Source organism: Haliotis asinina, chromosome 9, assembly GCF_037392515.1.
Source record: "Haliotis asinina isolate JCU_RB_2024 chromosome 9, JCU_Hal_asi_v2, whole genome shotgun sequence".
Lineage (NCBI taxonomy): Eukaryota > Metazoa > Mollusca > Gastropoda > Lepetellida > Haliotidae > Haliotis > Haliotis asinina.
Window position 1 is genome coordinate 7284764 of NC_090288.1, and position 23123 is coordinate 7307886.

At 44.1% G+C, this 23123-nt stretch overlaps 1 protein-coding gene across 1 annotated transcript; it reads left to right on the forward strand.

Moving 5' to 3' along the window:
* Window positions 1-48: 48 nt before the first annotated feature.
* On the forward strand, window positions 49-19261 carry LOC137296005 (protein tyrosine phosphatase domain-containing protein 1-like). The gene is made up of 14 exons (XM_067827630.1): window positions 49-142; window positions 862-958; window positions 2031-2196; window positions 4859-4939; window positions 5465-5580; window positions 6146-6167; window positions 6752-6858; window positions 7169-7256; window positions 8564-8653; window positions 9584-9683; window positions 10305-10607; window positions 12172-12273; window positions 17753-17836; window positions 18426-19261. The coding sequence occupies exons 2-14, from the start codon at window positions 889-891 to the stop codon at window positions 18684-18686; spliced, it is 1590 nt and encodes a 529-aa protein (XP_067683731.1). The 5' UTR covers window positions 49-142; window positions 862-888; the 3' UTR covers window positions 18687-19261.
* Window positions 19262-23123: the final 3862 nt, after the last annotated feature.

Sequence of the window (23123 nt, forward strand, 5' to 3'; positions counted from 1 at the left end):
ATTTGACAGGTGCTTGTTTAGAGTTACTCCCCCTAATCTGAACGTGGCATCTGATTGGCTGCTTCTCAAAGCGTTATTTAGCAACAACATGGACGACGAAAGAACAGGTGTTTGAATGTGACAAGTGCTCGATGCAGTACAAGTACGCATGTCCCATGATGAAAGCAGTTGTCAAGAGTTAACAGAATAAAATAACATATATGTAGCTGAATATGTTTAAGTTCGTTCCAAGGACGCTTAGAATATTTCCCCAAAGACTCCAGTGTTTATGGCATTTTCAAATATTTTCAATTTTGTTTCGCAGTGAGTGATTCGCCAGATTAGTTTTGAATAGGGGAAATACAGTTTTCTAGTTTCAGGAAAAGTTACACAGTTTATTTATCTGTCATATCTTGGTTACTTATGTATTTGTAGCTATTATCTAATGAAAATATTCTTTCAGCGAAAGCATTACCTAGTGAAATTTACCCCGGATGAACAAGACAGTAATATGATAAAATAACAGCTGCAGCTTGAAAGATTCCAAGAATTACGTTCACTTTGAACTTGCCTAGCAAAATTTTAAAAAATTCATCTTGTACTCTTAAGGAAGAAAACCCTCAAACTTAGAAAACAAAATCCAAATATGAATCAGTTCTTTCTTTGGGGAATGCATTGCAGATCATAGCAATGGATACGCAGTGAAGTGGTACATCCAAATTGATATATTTTTGTTGGTGACTAATGCACACATGACAGTAAAATATTATGCTGTCATTATTGTTATCATTGTTATGCTTGCACAAAAAACAGCACTTCACCAGTCACAATGGTCTCAGATGCAAACAATTGATTGCTGTACATCCTTGACACATGCTACAGGCCGTGGGGTGAGCAACACTGGGGACGATGGAGCCAGATCCAGATGAACAGATCCACCCAGGCCTGGAGTCCCTGGACTGGGGCAATGATTCTAAAGGTGATGTGTCCACCATATCATGTGTTGTCACTTGTTATCACTTGTTAATCAGACTGAAAAGAAAGTTTGTGCTAAATTTGACTAAATAAATAATGAGAAGTTGGTTGTAAGTGTTTTTTAAGGTTTAGAAAGAAATTTGTTCCAATTTATATAAAACATTTTTTTACATAAATACTATGAAAATGATAATGTTATCTTATGACCAAAAGTTTCTAGTGCCTAACAGCCAGCTAGGGTTGTAGAGCCCTCTGACCCGGATAATAATTGTAGCACTTTGAGGACACACCTTTTGGGGAACCATTCAAAATTAATGGCTAGGGGGAGTGATGATGATTTTAAAGGTTGGTCACCCATTTTGTTCTGGGAAGATAGTGTGTGCAAGTTTGTGTATGTGTGTGTTATCAGAGGCGTGGTCAGAATTGCAAGCGCCCAATCCTGAGAGCCTGTGCCCAGACGAGCACTCGCAGGCACCCGCGAAACATTCCAACAGCTGCCTTGCCTAGCAAACAAAGATGGCGGCTGTGTTTAATGGGAAAAAAACATGCAAGTCATCATCATTAGTTAGCATCCACCTGACGAAGGGGCAAGGAATGTAAACGTTGTGTAAACAATAAAGATGAAGTTGACATCCGTAACATTTTGTGTTACACATGTGTAAAGTTATTTGTCACCACTTGACCCTTGCTGTAACCCCCAACTAGAGGACAAAAAGGCTATTCAGCTTTTCTCGGAATAACACAAGTTGGTCACAAATGGTTGAATGTAACCAAGCGCTTGCATCCGTTCAGGACTCATGGAAGTCCTCGCAGGAGTCAATCTCGTGGTGCTCGCGGTTCTGAACACACCTAAGGTTTATGACTTGAAATACTTCCTTAGTGTCCATCTCCTTGAACTTTGTTATGAAGCCTTTACAATATCCTAATGATTGTGTATACCCATGCGAATGTTACTATTATTCTGGAATTAAGACAGAAAAGGTTCGGTGCCTTGATTGATCTTGTGTCATACTGATCTAAGTAAAATGCATCTTGTTTTGATCAGTTTGTTTTATCTGTTGTTACCATGGCTACAGGTACAACACCCTCTGCCAGATACAACAAGCTGTTTGAGCAGGCCAGGAAGATGGTGTCGGGTGAGAAACAATGTGTCATGTTCTGTGGAGGCAAGAAGTGCAAGTACTGCACTTACAACCAGTGGACCAAGGAGCAGATGGACATCGATGGAATCTACTCAAACTGGCAAGTACTGTTTACTGGGTAGGACAGTGAATGTTTCGGAAATGAGGGGGGTCAAGGATGATCAAAGATTCAGCAGTTTACATGCTAGAAATTTGTGATTGTGGTTTGAATCCAGGCTTGCACCGATTATGTTTTTACCATGTTTACTTTGGTTGATTCTGAATCCTTGAGCCCTGACATGGGCTGAACTTAAAATATCCATCACTGGATTGTCTTGCCCCGACTTATTCTTCAGACAACCATCATGTGAGTGGAGTAAGGGAGTGAGTTGTTTTTTGTGCCACTTTAAGCGCTATTCTAGCAATATCATGGCAGGGGAGACACCAGAAATGGGCATCACACATTGTGTGTGGAGCAAATGCTATAACCACAAGGCAACCCCACCACACCTCATATGAGTGGATTCTTTTTCATATATTCCTCCTTTGGGTACATATAAGCATTTAAATGTCCAACTTTAAATCCCTATGACAGTTGTAACAATATTTGAATAAATATTTACAAAAACAAAAATCCACAACTTTATCTTATGAGATCACCAATACTGGGTCCCAATGACCCCTAGCGGCTAGAGCAGGTAACTCTAACCTATAACCTCACACCTCACTTTCACTGCTATCATTCATGCGACAAGACATGTCCTGCAACAGTTGTCTTGTGTTAAATTCCTGCGACTATGAGTGCTACAGAAATGGATACTGTATGTATTGCTATCTTTTATTTCCCGCCTTGGTTATTTAGAGATTGTTTCTGAAAGTTTTCATTCATGAGTTGTAACTTTACTCTAGTCTCCATTGGCACGCTATGTGCTTGTCAAGATGGTGGACAGGAGTGCTCACTTTATCATGTTCTGTCAAGGAGTTTCAGTGTTAGTGTTGTTGTAGTGTTCTGCTTGTATAGACAGGTTGTCTGGGGCGATCTTGTAGTTTCTTCATCACTAGACATATTACTCAAGTTTGGCTTCAGTTGGCTCATGTAGGCATTATCTCTTTTCACAGGTAGTGTTAGCAAATATGTTCAGCACTGCTTCTGGTATCGCCTTTAAGTGTGTTTTTTATGTTATTTTGCAAATGGTTTAGGTGGGCTTTTTTCTTTTTGTTGCAAATTAAGAACTGCGTTACATGCCTGTCTTGCCTCAGGTGTCTTGTTGAGGCTGCTCATGAAGAACTTAACTGTCTGGCTTGTGCTTCCTTTACAGCTAAGACACTGAAAGCAAGGCAGGCGGATACTTTGTTCTACACTAATTTTATTTCATTCTCTTCCCACAGAGGTTACTTGTCATATCTTTCCACGAACCTCTGTTCTAATACGGCCATATTTCACGGTTCTCATAAAATCCCCTAGCGGCAAAAAATGGCAGCAGATTTATCTCCCTTTTTTCTGTCCAATCAGAACACGTGTTACATCGACAAATGCAAGCAATGTGGAGAAACAAATATGACATGACTGAGTTCTGTCAAGAAGAAACATTTGAGTATTGCGCTCAGGAAGATGTTCTAGTTTTCACAATGCATCCGGAAATTACCGAGATCTTGCGAACGATCACTTTTGAAACAAGGTCGCTGATTGCACTACTAAATCTGATTGCCTCCAATCATGAATCTTCAATACTCGCACTGCGAAAGGGTCGTATTAGAACAGAGGTTACGTAGGAAGATGTGACAAGTAACCACTGTGGGAAGAGAATGATCAATTTGGGCAGGGGTTGATATTTGGGCACAGGACCCGCCGTCCAAACATTCCCATAAAAAGAAGGTGCCTTCTGGTGCATTGTTTTCTGCCCAATGTCTGCAGCGCCAAGGGTGTTCACCAAGCTGATGTTGATTCCAGCTCAGATAGTAGGGCAATTTCTTCTGGGATAATCTGTTGAAGTTTTCCCCTTAATACCACTTCCGATGTTTGCGGGAGGAGGTCTGGGAGACTTGTGCAGGTTTCACATTAGCATGGTTTCGCTTTATGTGTCCGACCCCTGTCCCTGGATCACACTTCCGCCCGATTGGCTGTGGTGGCCATGTGACCAGGTAAGTGAGATTTCTTACGTTGTTTATAGTCGGGAATTTCCGTGTTAGTGGGTTGTTTTGTTGAGACAGAATGCCGCTCCCGGACTCAGTCTTCGGGAGTCTGGTTTATACTTATATGTACCCCAAGGATGAATATATGAAGAAGAATCGAACAAACCTGTATAGCTTGCAGATTCTTTGAGTATAGTCCTCCTTGGGGTAAGGCCACCCACCTCCGCACATTGTCTGATTTCGTTCAGCATGGAAAGTGAGGTGCGAGGTTATAGGTTAGAGTTACCTGCTCTTGACGCTAGGGGTCCGTTGGGCCCAGTAGGTCTCATAAGACAAAGTCATGGATTTTTGTTTTAGTAAATATTTATTCAAATATTGTTATAACTGTCGTAGGGATTTAAAGTTGGACATTTAAACGCTTATATGTACCCAAAGGAGGACTATACTCAAAGAATCTGCAACCTCTACAGGTTTGTTTGAATATCACTAAGCACAGCATACACAACACTTACAGGTGATCAGTCACATTCAGATCCCATGTGAACTCCAACCTGTCAGAACTTGAGGAGTATTAACCATTCTCTAGTTTCCACTCTGAAATATCACATCTGAAGGGAATACCTATTACTGATGGTGGATGTTTGTTCCAGGGTGACAGACAAGATACTAGCCATGGCCAGGCCCACCAACATGGCGATAAAGGAGAAGAAACTACTGGATGCATTTGAAAAGTAAGAACAGAGTGACACTGAGTTCCTCCATGATCCATGTTTCCAACGATTTTCTCCGACCAATCAAGCCAACCCTTGTTTCAGACAGGGAAAACAACAAGAACTCCATATTTTTTATGCTGTTGTTTTCAGCTTGAGTAGTATAACATTGTACCAAGCAACTAAACACCTGCTATCTCATAGCAGAAGGAAATCCAGGCATTGATATAGATAATGAAATGACTCCAATGTCTGCTGGTGATGCATCACAAGTCAGTCTGTGCTGACATGGACTTCCATAAACATTCTTTCAAAGTTAATGTTCATCCAATTTTGAATGTGGTTCATATGATACCGAAGCAGCTTCTTATTTTTGATTTCTTCAGTGTGGACATGTAAGTCTTGTGATCTGAGTGATTCTTGTTACATATTCCCTGTCACAACGATGCTGTCATCAACAAAGTTATGGTCAAATTTAGAAATAATATTGCAGCGGACCTGAAAGCAGAATTCTAAGATGAAGCCCATGTTTTTCCTGTTTTACAGTGCAGGTATCAAGACAGTGATCAACCTGCAGGTGCCTGGGGAACATGCATCTTGTGGGGAAGGGCTGGACAAGAGTGGCTTCTCCTACGATCCTCAGCAACTCATGGAGAAAGGAAGTAAGTTACTTGTACAGCCCCTGGGCCAGCATTCCAGTGATCAACAACATGAACATTGATCGGCGCAACAGGGAACCGATGATGTGTCCACCAAAGTCAGCAAGCCTTACCACCCGATCCCGTTAATTGCATGCGTGGGTTACTGAAGGCCAGTATTCTGTCCGGCACCTTCACAGACCTTGTAAGAAGCAACAGATGAATAAAGCAGTATCCAGGTTTAGGCAGTGTTTTCCAAGGAGTGTTTTCCTTCTGAGCATAATACTCTGTGAAGATGAGGGTTAAAGCTGGTCTTTAAAAACTGATGATTGTCTTAAGAGGTGACAAACAGAATTGGTTTGGCAAACTCAGTGACTTGGTCGATGATGTGATCATATTTTGTGTATATAAGTTAATGCTGTAGATATCGAGCACAGCATTGCCTGCAATTGACAGCGTGCATATTGCCAAGTACAACCTTTGACAATAAACTGACATGCCAGCATCCGTGCAATGAGCTTTTGTAATTCTAATGGTACAAAAATGAATAGAATTTTTGTTATATTGATGAATATTTTTTGTTTTTCAGTTTTCTTCTACAATTTTGGATGGTGAGTACTTTCTGAAATTCTGCAATTTTTCATGTACCTTTGCCTTACACTTTTAATGAACGCGGATAAAAAACACTCTGCCTCCCATGCTCAACACATTAAATGGGTAGGATGTTTTCTGATAACTGTTATAGACACACTGGTTGAAAAGCTTTTGGGTTTCAACAGTTGACAGTGGTAAATCACTTCAGGATTTCATTTGAGATCTACGAAATGACTGGTTTATTGTTACTAAAAAGGCGACTAACAATTTCGGGTGGTCAGACTTGTTGACTGGGTTGACACGTGGGAGCACTTCACCTATACTGGAACCATTGTTTTAGCTATTTCTGGTTATTTTATGTAGGAGTCTAACCCAAGCCCTACCCTAAAGCTCCCTTCAAGTCATGCACAGAAAATACGTTTAGTGGCACCAGTATAAATAAATCTATCCGACACGTGTCATGGTATCCAAATTACGTAGATCAGAGTTCATGATGTTGATCACTAGACTGTCTGGTCCAGATAGGATTATTTACAGACCACTGCCCTATAGCTGAAATGTTGCTAATGTTAAACAAACTACAAACAAATGTTTATTTCAGGACTGACCACGGAGTTGCTCCAATGAGCAAACTCCTGGACGCTGCTAAAGTGATGCAGTTTGCTCTGTCTGAGGGCAAGATTGCTGTCCACTGCCATGCTGGCCATGGTAAGTCATTTCATGTATTTGAGACCTGAGTCAGTGTCTGAAAGATAGGCACAAACATGAAAATTATTGTGAAACGATGTTGAGAAAGTAGAGCGTGTCTGAAAAGATTTATATTTCAATCACAGATAAGAGTTAGATAGACTTGAATATCCAGGAATGACCTTAAGATCAACTATTACCATGATTTTGTTTGTGTAGGTACAACAAACCTGATGATTTGTTGTTACTATGGTTACCAACTATTTGTTAGTGCTGGGTAGAACACAACTAACAAGTTTGTTACCATGGTTACCATATGTTTTGTGTGCAGGAAGGACAGGAATGATGATTGCGTGTTACCTGGTGTTCAACAACAGAGAGCTGTCAAGCGATGCTGTCCTGTATGTTAGATCGAGGAGGTACTGTAGTCATTGTGGACAGGCTAGATCTGCTGTACAGCTTACTTGAAGACAGCCATCATTACAGCCTGCTCAGTAGTGCGCTGGAGTGTGTTCATGGGATCAGCCATTTGCCTGATCCCCTTTACTTATGGGCTGTTATGATATATTTGTAATATATTGAGTGTGGACTAAATGTTTCCAAAGTAACAAAAACTACAGGAAATTCCCAAACGTAATGCAATAATGATTGTTTTTCTTAATTTGCCTACCACTGGCACTGAGATAAAACTCCAGGTCCTCAGCATACCCACAAGCTGTGATCTGTCTCACTGTGCTGTATCAAGTCTGTCGATGCCCATTAGTAGTCGTGTTACAAAGAAGTTTGGAACAACTGGTTTGCAGTGTGGGTCTGAGTGGGGTATGAACTAAATGCTGTAACATGGTAGTTTAGTCTGCCAGTCTAAGCAAACTTAGTCTCAGTGTGTTTCGTTACACTCCACCACTGAGTCTAACAAAACCTAGTAGACGGTCCCGTCAGGTAACCTTTGAGCTACTTATAATTGTCCAATCAAACGCAAGACGGTTAAATAGATTGAACCAATCAAACAACGGCTACTATTTAGGGATTGGAGGGACTTTCAAAATATTCAGGTTACCGACACAGATCTTTCCACAAGCAAAAATCTGTATATAACACAGTTATTTGACCAGCTGTATATACACTTTGGGGGTTCTGTTGACATGGTTACCATTAGCCAGTATTTCCGCAAGATGACATCCTTGAATATTGCCAAAAACACTCTTTTCAGGGACTGTTTACTCACCGTTGTCATGGTTGTAACATGCGCCGTGTGCATCACCCGGAAGCACTAAATAGCATTTGGAATCATTCGGGTACGAACGTTTTATAAAAAGTTCAAAAGATATGTGCGAATGTCCACTTTCGCCATTTGGTAAGCTGTGTTCTAATTGGTCAATCTCAAAGGTTACCTGACGCGACCTCCCATAAGGTTTTGTTAGACTCAGTATGGAGTGTAATGAAAAGATGGAGTACATAGACTGTTTAGTCTGCTAGTGCTATAAGCATGATAAGACCGTAATTAAGTTTGATTGTGCAAGTAGCCGCTCATGTCTATCTTAATATATTGGAAGTAGAAAATATCTTGAACATAACATTAAATCCGCACATATACCCTGATATTATTGATATTAATCTTCTTCGATATTATCTGACAGTTGACACTCACAAGTTTGAAACAAATTGTGGAATCATCTATAGGTGTTGTATTAATGTTTAGAGTTTCACTTTCTTATCTCTCCAACAGACCCAAGGCAATACAGAATCTTTCTCAAGTTCGGACTGTTGCTGAATTTGAAGAGTACCTGAGGCCATTCAGGGTCATCTTCGCATCTAAGTAAACATTTTATCCATTTTTTTCGGTTGTGTACATGTTGTATATTGTTCATCATAGGAATATTTTCACCTGGTTTGTTTCACAACCAGAGTCTGATGTTAAAGCACGAGAATCACCATAAGCTGATCAAGGAATTGTATTCTGAAAGGGGGTTGCAGGGGGTCAAACACCTTAAAGCCCCTACCACTCTGGCATCGAAAAAAAGAGAAAGAATCCTCTCCCCGTCTCCCCCCTCCCTTGGAATTGCCCACCATTACCTTGGCAGAGAGATTGCTTTGGTGGAGCACTGAACATCTTATTTGTTTGGCTTGTTAATTGAGAACCCGTGAAGGTCCCGGGGTAGAATAGGCCTTCAGCAACCCATGCTTGCCATAAAAGGCAACTCAGCTTGTCGTAAGAGGCGACTAACGGGATCGGGTGGTCAGGCTCGCTGACTTGGTTGACGCATGTCATCGGTTCCCAATTGCGCAGGTCGATGCTCATGTTGTTGATCACTGGATTGTCTGGTCCAGACTCGATTATTTACAGACCGCCGCCATATAGCTGTAATATTGCTGAGTGCGGCGTAAAACTCAACTCACTCATTCTGTTAAGACATGTTGTTGTAAAGATTTGCCTTCCTTAGGAAGAGCAGTAGCCTATGAATGGCAGTTTGAAAGTCTCAATCCTGTTTTGCCCCACAGTTTATGATGTGTCAACACCATATCTTTATCATCAGTATGTTTCACCAAAATGACCATCCTTCCCACATCAGTGACTGACTGATGTGTTACTCAAAGTAGCATTCATAAGCCTCCACCCCCACCCCACCCACTCATGAACAAACAAACAAATTCCAGACTTATGTGTCATGAGATGGCCACCATAATAACATTAGAATCGTCTACACGTCACAGATCAGTAATCATTGTTTATCTGATCACCTTCCAGAGATCCAGATGCTCATGAGTTCTCACTGCGTCAGTTTCTGAATCGTCAGCAACATATACTACATGGTTTTGAAGCCAAGAAACTCAAGTATATTCCCAAAGTAGGTTCAGTTTGTGTACAATAGTAAATGGCAAGTGATGTAAGCATTTTACTATCTGTTTGGGTAAACCATGATTATACACAATGAGTGCAGCTTATTCTCATTTGATGACCTCAATGACCTTATTGATTGGCTGCATTCACAAGGCATTGTTACATGATATGTCTTTGTACTAAATTTCACAAATTACATCAACAGTTTTGGATTTGTTTTTGAATGTTTGTGACAATATCAGTAAGTCTGGGGTTGTTCTGGGGAATGGACTGTATTATTGGACTGTGGGACAGATGAAATTGGTAGTGATTACATTGGAGTCAGTGAAATATGACAAAGGTGAGGTTGCCTGAATTCACTACTACTATCTGTAATAAAGGTGAACTGCCAGGTACTGACAACTCTGATCAGTATGTAGAACTTGTTGTTTCATGGAGGCATGAAGATGATGACATTTGCATGAATTTAGGGAACTTGAAATACTGTTGCAGAAATTGCAGAGGGTAGCAAAGGATGGTCATTAGCTGCCGACCCCGCTCTCTCCCGTAAAGCATGACCAGTTCCAAGATTTTACTGGGACCATTTGACCTCATCCCATTCTCATTCCATCCTGTTTGTCTGTTGCAGATTGTGTATGTGTGTTGTGAACGATTGCTGGAGCTTGCCTCAAGAGGTAACTCTCTACAGAAGACACGGAGTACCTTGTCCATGTCAGATCTACAGCCTGACCTACTTAAAAGAAGTGAAAACAATGTCAAAACCAAAGACAGTGGTAGTGTATCTGGCTGTGGTGGAGACTGCGTCTCAAGCAAGAGCAACACATCAACAAGCCCTCAAGGGTCTTCTGAAGATCCATCTCTCTGGATTGTGGAGGCCTTAACTGAAGCAGACTATTCTGATATTGTACTGAAGAAAGTGGCTGATTTTGAGGTTAGTTGGTTTACTTCTGTGTCCAATGCCACACTCAATATGAGTGGTGCATGAATAACATGATCAAGTCGTTGAATTGTGCTATTGAATGTCAAATATCATATCAGTGTTATCGCTGGCATGCAGAGACATGTAACTGAGACATGATTGCAGGCTTTGGAATGTTTCCATGATGTCCGTCGACCAAACTTGTTCGTCATGCTGTGTTTGACAAAGGCTTGTCTTCCAGAAAGTCAGTAATTGTCAAGTATCAAGTGGTAATAATAAAAATAATCATCCTCTGTGTGCTACAATCTCCAAACACAAAATGAATGCTGACAGTGCTTAATCAGACACTGATTCTTATTACCCTGGATAACCCAAGCTGCCTGTTAGGTGCTAGAAGGTTACAGTCACATGACTTAGCCAACCAGTTACCCATATTCTGCTGGATGAACAGGGGCAATTTTGAACAAACTCACTTGCCTAAGGTGAGACATGTATCACATGTACTTCCTTGTAGGGCAGAACTGTCCTAGAAACTCTCAGGAGTCAAAGTTGACAAAAAAGGTTCACCCATCCGAGGACTGTCCAAGCTTGACATTACTTAATTTCAGCTGATTTGTGACCCTGAGCTCTGTGGTCTGTTACGTCAAGCAACTTTACCAGAGTGAAGTGTTATGATACAAAAAATGATCTTATTGCAATTACTACCATTAAACTCTGCTGTATGTGAATTGTGACCATGCAAGGGATGTCCCCAAAGTGGTCGGCTTCACTGTATTCTCAGTGTCCAGTGATAGAAAAGCTTCCATTTTTTTTGGAAGGAATCATTAGTAAAGGCATATCCAGACTTTCACATATGTGGTTATGTGATATTTGTCAACACAACATATTGGGATGTAATATTTCCTTAAACATTGCAGAAAGTGAAAAATAATCTGTCATTTGGTACCTCTTGGATGATGGCATGCACTCAGATAATATGATATAAAATATGGTCAGTATAGTATGGATGACATCACGTCATAATCACCATTCAAAGATTTGGATTGCTTGATTTATATTTATATTTTAATCTTTCAAAAACATTTTGTCCAGGCGTTCAAGTTGGCACTGTTTACAATGTATTGAGAGCTGACATTTGTGTGACCATACAGTATTTTGTTTCAACCCTTGGCATCGTGTATGGATAAGTGAAAACATTAGAATAAGTTATGTCCTTTTGATTACGTCATCTGAAAGTGGGAGATATTTTGTTTCCTGAAGCTAGTGATGCAATATTGCTTATTTTCCATATTTTGGGGTACCAAGATAAAATGTTAGACAAAACATTGATCATAAGGCTGGAACAATTTGCTTGAGCTTGACAGGTAATATGTAGAAATGTAAAACATGAAAACAGTTGCATTTTTACGTTTGTCTAGGTGAGGCCAACCACTTTTCGGACACCCCTTGTAATTTAAGTGGAATAATCATCTTCATTGCATTCCGAAGCTCCATTTCACACACTGCTGTTGTCATCTTTAAGCTGATCACACATGACTTGAGCACATCCATACATACCTAGTGGTCTGTGTTACAGGAAGCACTGAACCAGACTGATGAAGCTTGGAGCATGATTGCACAGGAGCAGGATCCTGTCATCCTCAGTCTCCTCATGTGGGATTGGCTGGACCAATTGAGTGTAAGTAGCAAGTCATGGTCATCCTCTGTCTCCTCCTGTGGGAGCGGCTAGACAAACTGAGTGTAATTAGCAGGACATGCTCATCCTCTGTCTCCTCCTGTGGGAGTGGCTGGACCAACTGATTGTGAGTACCAGGACATGGTCGTCCTCTGTCTCCTCCTGTGAGAGCGGCTGGACCAAATGAGTGTAAGTAGCAGGACATGGTCATCCTCTGTCTCCTGTGAGAGCACCTGTACCAACTGGGTTTACATAGCAAGACATAGTGTCCTCAGTGTCCTCCTCTTTGAGTGACTTGACTGACTGAGTGTATGTACCAGGATATGGTCGTCCTCTGTCTCCTTATCTGGGAGTCGCTGGACCAACTGAGTGTGATTAGCAGGAAATGGTTGTCCTCTATCTGCTCCAGTGGGAGCGGCTGGACCAACCGAGTGTAAGTAGCATTACATGATCGTCATCAGCATCCTCCTTTCTTGAGCGACTGGACAAAATGAGTGTACATAGCAGGTTATGGTCGTCCTCTGTCTCCTCATGTGGGAGCAGCTGGACGAAATGAGTGAAACTTCCAGGACCTGTTCGTCCTTTGTCTCCTGCTATGGGAGCAGCTGGACCAACCAAGACAGTATATTGTTGTCTTCAGTCTCCTCCTATGGGAACTGCTGGACCAACAGTGTGTAAGTACTATTACATGGTCGTCCTCTGTCTCCTCCTGTGGGAGCAGCTGGACCAACCGGGTGTACATAGGTAGATAAAGTCTTTTCTTTGTCCTCCTTTTTTTGAGCTACTGGACCAAGTGAGTGTAAGTAGCAAGATATGGTCGTCCTCTGTCTCTTCATCTGGGAGTTCCTGGTCCAACTGAGTGTAAGTGTCAGGATATAGTCGTCCTTAGTCTCTTCCTGTGGGACCTGCTGCATTGACTGAGTGAAAGTAGCAGGATATTGTCGTCTTGTCTCCTCTTGTGGGAGCGGCTTGACAAACTGTAAGTAGCATTGCATAGTCATCCTCTGTCTCCTCATGTGGGAGTGGTAGAACGAAATGAGTTTGAGTAGATGGTCATGGTTGTTCTTTGGCTCCTCCTGTGGAAGCAGCTGGACCAAATGAGTGAAACTTCCAGGACATGTTCGTCCTCTGTCTCCTGCTATGGGAGCAGCTGGACCAACCAAGTGTAAATAGCAGGATATGGTCGTCTTCAGTCTCCTCATGTGGGGGCAGCTAGACCAAATGAGTGAAACTTCCAGGACATGTTCGTCCTCTGTCTCCTGCTATGGGAGCAACTGGACCAACCGAGTGTAAATAGCAGGACATGGTCGTCCTCAGTCCCTTCCTGTGGGACCTGCTCCATGAACTGAGTGTAAGTAGCAGGATATTGTCGTCGTCAGTCTCCTCCTGTGGGAGCAGCTGGACCAACTAAGTGTAAGTAGCAAGACATATTCGTCCTCTGTCTCCTCATGTGGGAGTGGTAGGATGAAATGAGTTTGAGTAGCAGGTCATGGTCATTCTCTGTCTCCTTCTGTTTGAGTGGCTGGACCAACTGAGTGTATGTCGCAGGATATGTTCCTCCTCTGTCTCCTCCTGTGGGAGTGGCTGGACCAACTGATTGTGAGTACCAGGACATGGTCGTCCTCTGTCTCCTCCTGTGAGAGCGGCTGGACCAAATGAGTGTAAGTAGCAGGACATGGTCATCCTCTGTCTCCTGTGAGAGCACCTGTACCAACTGGGTTTACATAGCAAGACATAGTGTCCTCAGTGTCCTCCTTTTTGAGCGACTTGACTGACTGAGTGTATGTACCAGGATATGGTTGTCCTCTGTCTCCTTATCTGGGAGTCGCTGGACCAACTGAGTGTAATTAGCAGGAAATGGTTGTCCTCTATCTGCTCCAGTGGGAGCGGCTGGACCAACCGAGTGTAAGTAGCATTACATGATCGTCCTCAGCATCCTCCTTTCTTGAGCGACATGTAGCATGACATGTTCAGTTACACATGCTTTCATCAAATACAAGTGTAAAGACACCTCTTCCTCATCAGTTTCCAAATGAGAAGAAAACATTCACAAACGACTACAAAGTGGACGGATGAATTGAGATATAGAACAAGGAGACCTGAGTTTTACACAGATTTGCAGTGACCATTTCTCATAGATGAATGATCTTGTACACTAGAAAAGTATGACACCATTAATGCGCTATCACAGTGTAGAAAGTTGTCCTAGGCATTGTTCAGCCCAAATGCCAGTTATCTTTCCATGAATCACTTAAACAAAAACACTTGTGGTTTTGACACTACCAGAATTCACAACAGCTTCAATACAGACGGCACATGTCCTGAAACAACGGCAGGATTCCTCTAGGTGAACCTGCACCAAGCACCTGCCGCTTCTCCACTGCAACCTGCTGTCCTTGACCTTGATCTTCAAAACACATCATCCTTCACTTTTGCACAACTTTTTACTGCTTCTTGATGTTCTTGACCATCATGCTCTTGATGAGTTTTTCAACGAAGCAAATGAGGTCCCTTGTGGTGTTGGGCTTCATCTTGGGCCAGTCATCCATGGACTCTGGTCCGTGTCGGGATAGGACCTCCTGGCGCACTGATTGGTGTGTGAGGTGAGACAGGAGACGTTCCAGGAGACTCTGTTGGAGGCTGCTGGAGATAGGCTGCAGCTTGATGATCACTCGGGACAGGTACTCCAGCAGGTACTTCACCCCCTGGCCAGGAAGAATAAAGGGATGAGGATTATGTTTACTGTTTTACGCCAATAATCAAGGTATATCATCTTTCTTGAGCGACTGGACAAAATGAGTGTACATAGCAGGTTATGGTCGTCCTCTGTCTCCTCATGTGGGAGCGACTGGACCAACTGAGTGTAAGTAGCATTACATGGTCATTCATGGGAATGTCTGGACCAAATGAGTGTAAGTACCAGGAAATAACGTTCTGAGTCCCCTCATGTGGGAGTGACTGAACCATCTGAGTGTACGTAGGAGTAGCAGGATATTGTCATCTTCAGTCTCCTCTTGTGGAACGGCTGGGCAAACTGAGTGTAAACAGCATTGCATAGTCATCCTCTGTCAGGACATGGTTGTTTTCTGTCTCCTCCTGTGCAAGTGGTTGCACGAGCTGAGTTCGAGTAGCAGGTCATGGTTGTCCTTTGACTCCTCATGTGGGAGTGGCTGGATGAACTGAGTGAAAGTAGCATTACATGGTCATCCTGTCTCCTCCTGTGGGAGCAGCTGGACTAACGGAGTGTATGTGGCAGGACATGTTCGTCCTCTCTCTCCTGATATGGGAGCAACTGGACAAAGCGAGTGTAAATAGCAGGATATTGTCGTCTTCAGTCTCCTCTTTTGGGAGTGCAAGTAGCAGGACATAATGTCCTGAGTCTCCTCATGTGGGAGTGACTGGACCATTTGAGTGTACGTAGCAGTACATAGTGTCCTCTTTCTCCAGTGGGAACTGCTGGACCAACTGAGTGTAAGTAACAAGACATGGTTGTCCTCAGTCACCTCACATTGCTGGACGAACTGAGTGTAAGGAGCAGGACATGGTCATTCTCTGTCTCCTCATGTGGGAGCAGCTGGATTAGCTGTGTGTACATAGCAGGACATCGCTTCCTCTGTCTCCTCCTGTGGGAACAGATGGACCAACTGAGTGCATGTAGTAGGACATGGTCGTCCTGAGTCTCCTCATGTGAGAGTAGCTGGACCAACTGAGTGTACGTCGCAGTACATAGTGTCCTCCTTTTTTGAGCGACTGGACCAACTGAGTGTAAGTAGCAGGACATGGTCATCCTTTGTCTCCTCCTGTGGAAGCGGCTGGAGGAACTGATTGTAAGAAACAGGATATGGTGGTTGTCCTCAGTCACCTCATATTGCTGGACCGACTGAGTGTAAGGTGCAGGATATGGTCATTCTCTGTCTCCTCCTGTGGGAGCAGATGGACCAACTGAGTTCATGTAGTAGGACATGGTCGTCCTCTCTCTCCTCATGTGAGAGTAGCTGGACCAGCTGAGTGTTCATAGCAGGACATTTCCGTCCTCAGTCCACTCATGTGGGAGCGGCTGGACCGAGTGTAAGTAGCAGGACATGGTTGTCCTCTGTCTTCTTATGTGGGAGCAGCTGGACCAGCTGTGTGTACGTAGCAAGACATCGCTTCCTCTGTCTCCTCCTGTGGGAACAGATGGACCAACTGAGTGCATGTAGTAGGACATGGTCGTCCTGAGTCTCCTCATGTGAGAGTAGCTGGACCAACTGAGTGTACGTCGCAGTACATAGTGTCCTCCTTTTTTGAGCGACTGGACCAACTGAGTGTAAGTAGCAGGACATGGTCATCCTTTGTCTCCTCCTGTGGAAGCGGCTGGAGGAACTGATTGTAAGAAACAGGATATGGTGGTTGTCCTCAGTCACCTCATATTGCTGGACCGACTGAGTGTAAGGTGCAGGATATGGTCATTCTCTGTCTCCTCCTGTGGGAGCAGATGGACCAACTGAGTTCATGTAGTAGGACATGGTCGTCCTCTCTCTCCTCATGTGAGAGTAGCTGGACCAGCTGAGTGTTCATAGCAGGACATTTCCGTCCTCAGTCCACTCATGTGGGAGCGGCTGGACCGAGTGTAAGTAGCAGGACATGGTTGTCCTCTGTCTTCTTATGTGGGAGCAGCTGGACCAGCTGTGTGTACGTAGCAAGACATCGTGTCCTCTGTCTCCTCATGTGGAAGTGACTGGAGCATCTGAGTGTAAGTAGGAGGATATGGTTGTCCTGTCTGCTCCTGTGGAAGTGGCTGGACCAAGTGAATGTAAGTAGCATGACATGTTCGTCCTCTGTCTCCTCATGTGGCGGGACCAGGTGAGTGTAGTGGCAAGATATGGATGTCCTCAGTGTCCTCATGTGGATGGACCAACTGACTGAGGACAACCTGAGCGTAAGTAGCAGGATTTGGTCATGTGGGAGAATCTGGGCTAATGTAACTAGTAAGACTTGGTTTCTATTCTTTGGACAACAGAGAGCTTGAATTTTAGTGTCCTGCATGACGTGATAGCTATGTTTAGAATTAGCCCTTGCTAAACTTCTTGATGGCTTATGAAGTAGATGCTTTACACACTATTAATTCTCATGTATGCAAGTAAACTTAAATGATACAAAGTGTTTGTGTACATTCCTTGCATCCAATTAACAATCCTATCTAAACTTTGGCCTCAACCGATGCTGTTTTTCTCCGTTGTCCTTGCTAACTTCAAGGGAGATTTGTATTTTTATTGACCCATGGTTGTATGGAAAGAACAACTTCATTGTTACAAGTGGTAGTGTATCTTTGAAGGTCTTACACTGTTATCAAGTGAGATGAACAAACATTTCTCCGTGTGAGAAAGGAGTTGTCCATCCATATATGTTCCTTTGTCCTTCAACTTTTAAAATGCATCTCATGGAAGTCATATTAATGTTAGATAAAACAGTATGTGAGATTGCGTGTGTGACATGTTTTCAGGAGCCTGCTTTGTCAGCTCAGGATTTGCTGACCCTGCTGGGGAGCAGTGAACCCCCACTCGATGCTCTGTTCAAGGTGGAGAAGGTGAGACATCTTCCTGTTACTGTAAATTCCTAGTGTTTCTTCGGAGAAACCTGCAGTGTGGCAGGACACTCAATGTGTTTCACTAGTCACCAGCGGGACATGGGTTGATGTACCCTCTGTGTTTGTTTATTTTCTGAAAACATGACCTCTGTGTGACAGGGCATCACGACTTTGGGCCAAAAAAAACAAAGAATTTTTTTTTTTAATTTTGTCCATTAATTTCAGTGTTTGGTGTTTTCTCATTCTTTGTGGTTTGGTCAGTCAACTGTTGGCTGTGTGGAGTTGCACATGCTCATGCCAGGACCCCCTGAATTAGGGCTGCACGTCCAGGTTTCCCTGATTGTGATGTTGTGTGCAAACCAAACGACTGGCAGTTCTCAATGCACAGCTCTTCTGTACATTTAGATGATTGTTATACTGCAAGCAAAACCAAAGTCAGTCTTATACTCACATTCAGATCAGATTGGATGATAGGTATGGTAGCAAATTGATGATATGTCTGTTGCAGACTTAAATTACAGATGATGTACCTTGATTATTGGCGTAAAACAGTAAACATAATCCTCATCCCTTTATTCTTCCTGGCCAGGGGGTGAAGTACCTGCTGGAGTACCTGTCCCGAGTGATCATCAAGCTGCAGCCTATCTCCAGCAGCCTCCAACAGAGTCTCCTGGAACGTCTCCTGTCTCACCTCACACACCAATCAGTGCGCCAGGAGGTCCTATCCCGACACGGACCAGAGTCCATGGATGACTGGCCCAAGATGAAGCCCAACACCACAAGGGACCTCATTTGCTTCGTTGAAAAACTCATCAAGAGCATGATGGTCAAGAACATCAAGAAGCAGTGAAAAAAGTTGTGCAAAAGTGAAGGATGATGTGTTTTGAAGATCAAAGTCAAGGACAGCAGGTTGCAGTGGAGAAGCGGCAGGTGCTTGGTGCAGGTTCACCTAGAGGAATCCTGCCGTTGTTTCAGGACATGTGCCGTCTGTATTGAAGCTGTTGTGAATTCTGGTAGTGTCAAAACCACAAGTGTTTTTGTTTAAGTGATTCATGGAAAGATAACAAGCATAACTGGCATTTGGGCTGAACAATGCCTAGGACAACTTTCTACACTGTGATAGCGCATTAATGGTGTCATACTTTTCTAGTGTACAAGATCATTCATCTATGAGAAATGGTCACTGCAAATCTGTGTAAAACTCAGGTCTCTGTGTTCTATATCTCAATTCATCCGTCCACTTTGTAGTCGTTTGTGAATGTTTTCTTCTCATTTGGAAACTGATGAGGAAGAGGTGTCTTTACACTTGTATTTGATGAAAGCATGTGTAACTGAAGACTCATGTTCTTCTATAACAATGATTGAAATTGTTTATTATGTGAAAGTCTGGCTAACATTTAATTACACAGTAAACATGTTTTCATACTCCCTGGTCTTAGGACCCCAATTCGTTAACAGTCATACACTCTGCTACATTAGTTGAAAACCTGAGTCAAGTAAGATTCTGTTTGATCAAGGCAGCTAAAGATAGTTAACAGAATAACTGTAAAATACTGAAAGTGGTGCCAAGCCTATAACAGACTGATTATTTATTTATTGCAGTGTCATTTAGTGTTGTACCTGTGCATCAGTAAGCATTAGATTCTCTGACAGATCCACCAATCAAGTAATGACATTTTGTCCATTTCACAGACTAAAATGGTAACATGAAAACAAAATGATATATAGACAGAATGACTGATGGGCATGTATGACCATTTTTATATTCCAGGGTGATGCTACGTGCTTCTGTGTGCATAATCACTCTCTTTAGCCATAAATAATGAACTGTCCCTTACCACCTAAGTAATCAGATATTATTTATTTGGTATCAAATCTAACTGTGGCAATGACACCACAACTTTCTACACAAAGCCTTTATTCTTTTTCAGAGGAAGTCCTCTTTGGGGTACATATATTTTGTCTTGTGAGACCACCCTAGGACCCTAACAGTCAAGAGCAGGTAACTCTTGCAGTCTACCTCGTATGTCACTTTTCATACTGTTGTTGAGGACAGTCGTCCATTCACAGCTCTCTACAGGAAAGCGAAGCTTACGAAAGTGAAATAGAAAATGAGTGAGAAAGCACCCAATTCTGTGTGTATGGTTCCTTTTTAATGCATGGGCGTATCAGGAATTTATAAGTCACTCCTTTTCATTCATGAAATGTACCTTTGAGTGGTGCCCGTTGCTTGCAGCCATGTAGCCGGTAAGATGACGGTCGGCACGTTCCTCGTGGTTATTTTTTCCAGCCTTGTAAGACTATAGGCTTGGATAAAGTGAACTATGGGATTATAATTTAACATTCTTACTTTTTATCTCATTATATATTAAAAATGAGGTGTTGTAACTATTTCTTGTCCCCAAAGTGGCTTGCAAGATGGTGGACAGGAATTTTTTTCCTGCCAAAACTTTGCCATGTGCTCATGGTTTTTTAAGTTTTTGTGGCAGTCTTTTTAAACATATTGTTCAGTTAGACTCTAGTTTCATATGGTTTACTAAGTATTTATGTATTTTTTCAACCCTTGTGGGTTGTTGTGTGTTGGCACTTAGCTTTCACTTTTCTACGTACGTAGCATTAGTTAGTTAGCTTGGCGCCCATGCGTTTTTGTTTCATAATTTGTTACATTTGAGGTGTCTTGTGGAATGCCATCATGACGACCAAACATGCAATTTTTGTGCTGGCTTCACCCCACAGACCAGAAAATCCCATCGTGCAGATTTTCTTTTTAACTCAAACCTGGTTAAGGGGGACATCTGGGCACAGGTTGCTAGGGACCCCTCCCCTTCTCCTATTTCTGTTCCCCTTGCATCACCCTCTGTTTCGCAAGCACCGTTAATGTAAATAGACACAATTAACGCCTTGTTTTAACAGCAAATGTCATCAGTCCAAACGATGATTGATTCGGCGCTGTCTGGCTTCCGCAAGGAGGTGGATGCCCGGTCAACATCGGGAGGACATGTTGGTTCGCTTAAGGGAGGCCGCGGCCCAGACTTAGGTCTGGAGAATGCTCCAGGGCAGTCGTCCAGTGGCTCGGCCACATTGACGGCCTTGCCCAGGCCAGTGGGCAGGCAGCTTGGCTCTGTGCTATCCCTGGGCTTTCGGGAAATCCTCCATTGGGGGCTCTTCTCAGGTGCCCAGGTGACCTACTTTGGGCTCCGGCAGGGGCGAGTCAAGCGTCTTGGCCCTCCTCAGTCCCTCAGTTCCTTCGTGCTCGGCTTCGGTTGCGCCCTCGGCAAGATCACTGTACGGTGAGAGTTCCCTGTCCAAGCAGAGTGACGAGGTGGACATGGAGGAGGAGGGGATCAGGGAGGAGTGTAAGACGGAGGTCCCGTCCTCATTTGGCTTGTCGCTGAGGCAGGTGCGTGCCTCAGGTTGCTATTCCTGTCGCCGAGCCTGACCCCGAGCCTGACCCCTTTGAGTTTCGGCTCCCTGGGGAGGCGTTTGCGCCTACTAAGGTCGCTGAGGCTCGTTTACGCATGCTTCCGTCACTGGTCAGGGAGATTGTGAATCCTCTCCTGTCTGGGACCCGTTCGCGCTTCGATCTCTTTGAGATCAGCCGTCGGTACCAGCTGGACGACAATTCGCTTTTTGAGTCGCCAGTGGTGGACGAGTGCGTTTATGCCTCGGTCACTGTGGTGGGGTCCTCCTCCTCTTCCTTTGCTTCGGCCAGGCAGGGCCGGCGACTGCCTCCCTTCTTCACAGCCGCTCCAGCGCTGAGGTCCGCCTATCGTTCCTCCGAAGAAATGTGTAGGTGTGCGGCCCAGCAGCTGAGAGTTGCAGTGCATTCAGCATACCTGCCTTGCACAGTCAGCTGATGGACCAGGGGAGCACTGTCGACGACTCTCTGTTGGCAGTGTTGGGCAGGCAGCTCACTGACGTTCATTCTCATCTGGCATGAGACAGCATTAGGTGTTGTGCCAGCCAGATGATGGGTGCCATCATGGGTCTGCACCAGCTATGGTTGTCCATAGCCCGGTATTCACCCACTACTCAACAAGCACTCCTGACATTGCCCTACACATTGGGGTTCTCCCTCTTCCCTAGGGCTTTGCAGGTTGTGCGGGAGGCCGCGGCGGCCCGATAGCACCTTCAAGGACTCTAAGCCCTTGTTGGATCAACCATCCACGTCTCGACAATGTCCTGTTACTCTTGCTTTGGCTTACCCTTCGGTGCCGGTGAAGGAAGGTGCTAAGTGGGCTGCCCTGCTTCTGCACGAAAGAAGCAAGGGCAAAGGTCCAGCGTTGCTGCAGCAACAGTAGCCTTTTTTGGGCAAAAGGAAGCATGCCCCGGCTTCCCGTTAAACATTTGCCTAGAGCCCTTGGTGTCCCTCGCACAAGCAGGCAGAGAACTGCCGACTGTGGGGGTACATAGCTTGCCGCCTACAGGAACCTATGGCAGAAGGCAGTCACTATTCCTTCTGGAATGGCAGGCAGCCACTTCAAAGGGATGGCCATATGCCACAGTGGAAGCGAGACCCTCCACACTTCTCAGGGATTCGGCACACGCATGTGCCATTCTCCCGGGAAAAAGCAGAGGTCCTCCATGCCGAGGTCCAGTCGTTACTGGACAAGGCTGCCATCGAGGTGGTTCCGGAAGGTCAACAAGAAGACGGGTTTTATTCCACATACTTCCTTGTGACCAAGAAGGACGGAGGGTTCAGACCTATCTTGAATCTCAAGGGTCTGAACAAGCTCATAGAGGTTCCATCCTTTAGGATGGGGACACTGCGGTCAGTGATCTCTTCTGTGGAGACAGGGGATTGGCTCACGTCAATCGATCTCAAGGACGCTTACCTCCATGTTCCGATACACTCTGAGTTCAAGAAATACCTTCGGTTTTCGTTCGACGGGAAGTGTTATCAGTTTCGGGTTCTACCCTTTGGTATCTCCACAGCACCGAGGGTGTTCACCAAACATATGTTGATTCCGGCTCAGCTAGCCAGGTCACAGTGTCTCCGTCCCTCCTTCAGGAGGCGTGGCAGTTTCTGCTGTGGTGCGACCAGTTCGACATTCGGGTACTCCCCGTTTATCTCCCGGGCATAGACAATGTCCGCGCGGATGCGCTATCGAGACGTATACAAGCCCCACACGAGTGGGTGCTGCATCGGGGATATTCGGGATTATGTCCCAGGTAGATCTGTTTGCCTCTGGGGCGACGAATCAGATTCCTGTGTTTTGCTCAAGGATACCGGATCCGAGAGTGATAGCCAACGACGCCTTTCTGCTCGATTGGACAGACAGTGCTG

What these genes read in the sequence shown, in the direction of transcription:
- LOC137296005 (XM_067827630.1), top strand. Translation starts at nt 889, where the DNA reads ATGGAGCCAGATCCAGATGAACAGATCCACCCAGGCCTGGAGTCCCTG. An exon ending in AGGGTCATCTTCGCATCTAA is followed by an intron (nt 8,654 to 9,583) that starts GTAAACATTTTA and finishes ATCACCTTCCAG; the next exon opens with AGATCCAGATGCTCATGAGT. An exon ending in ATTGGCTGGACCAATTGAGT is followed by an intron (nt 12,274 to 17,752) that starts GTAAGTAGCAAG and finishes ACATGTTTTCAG; the next exon opens with GAGCCTGCTTTGTCAGCTCA.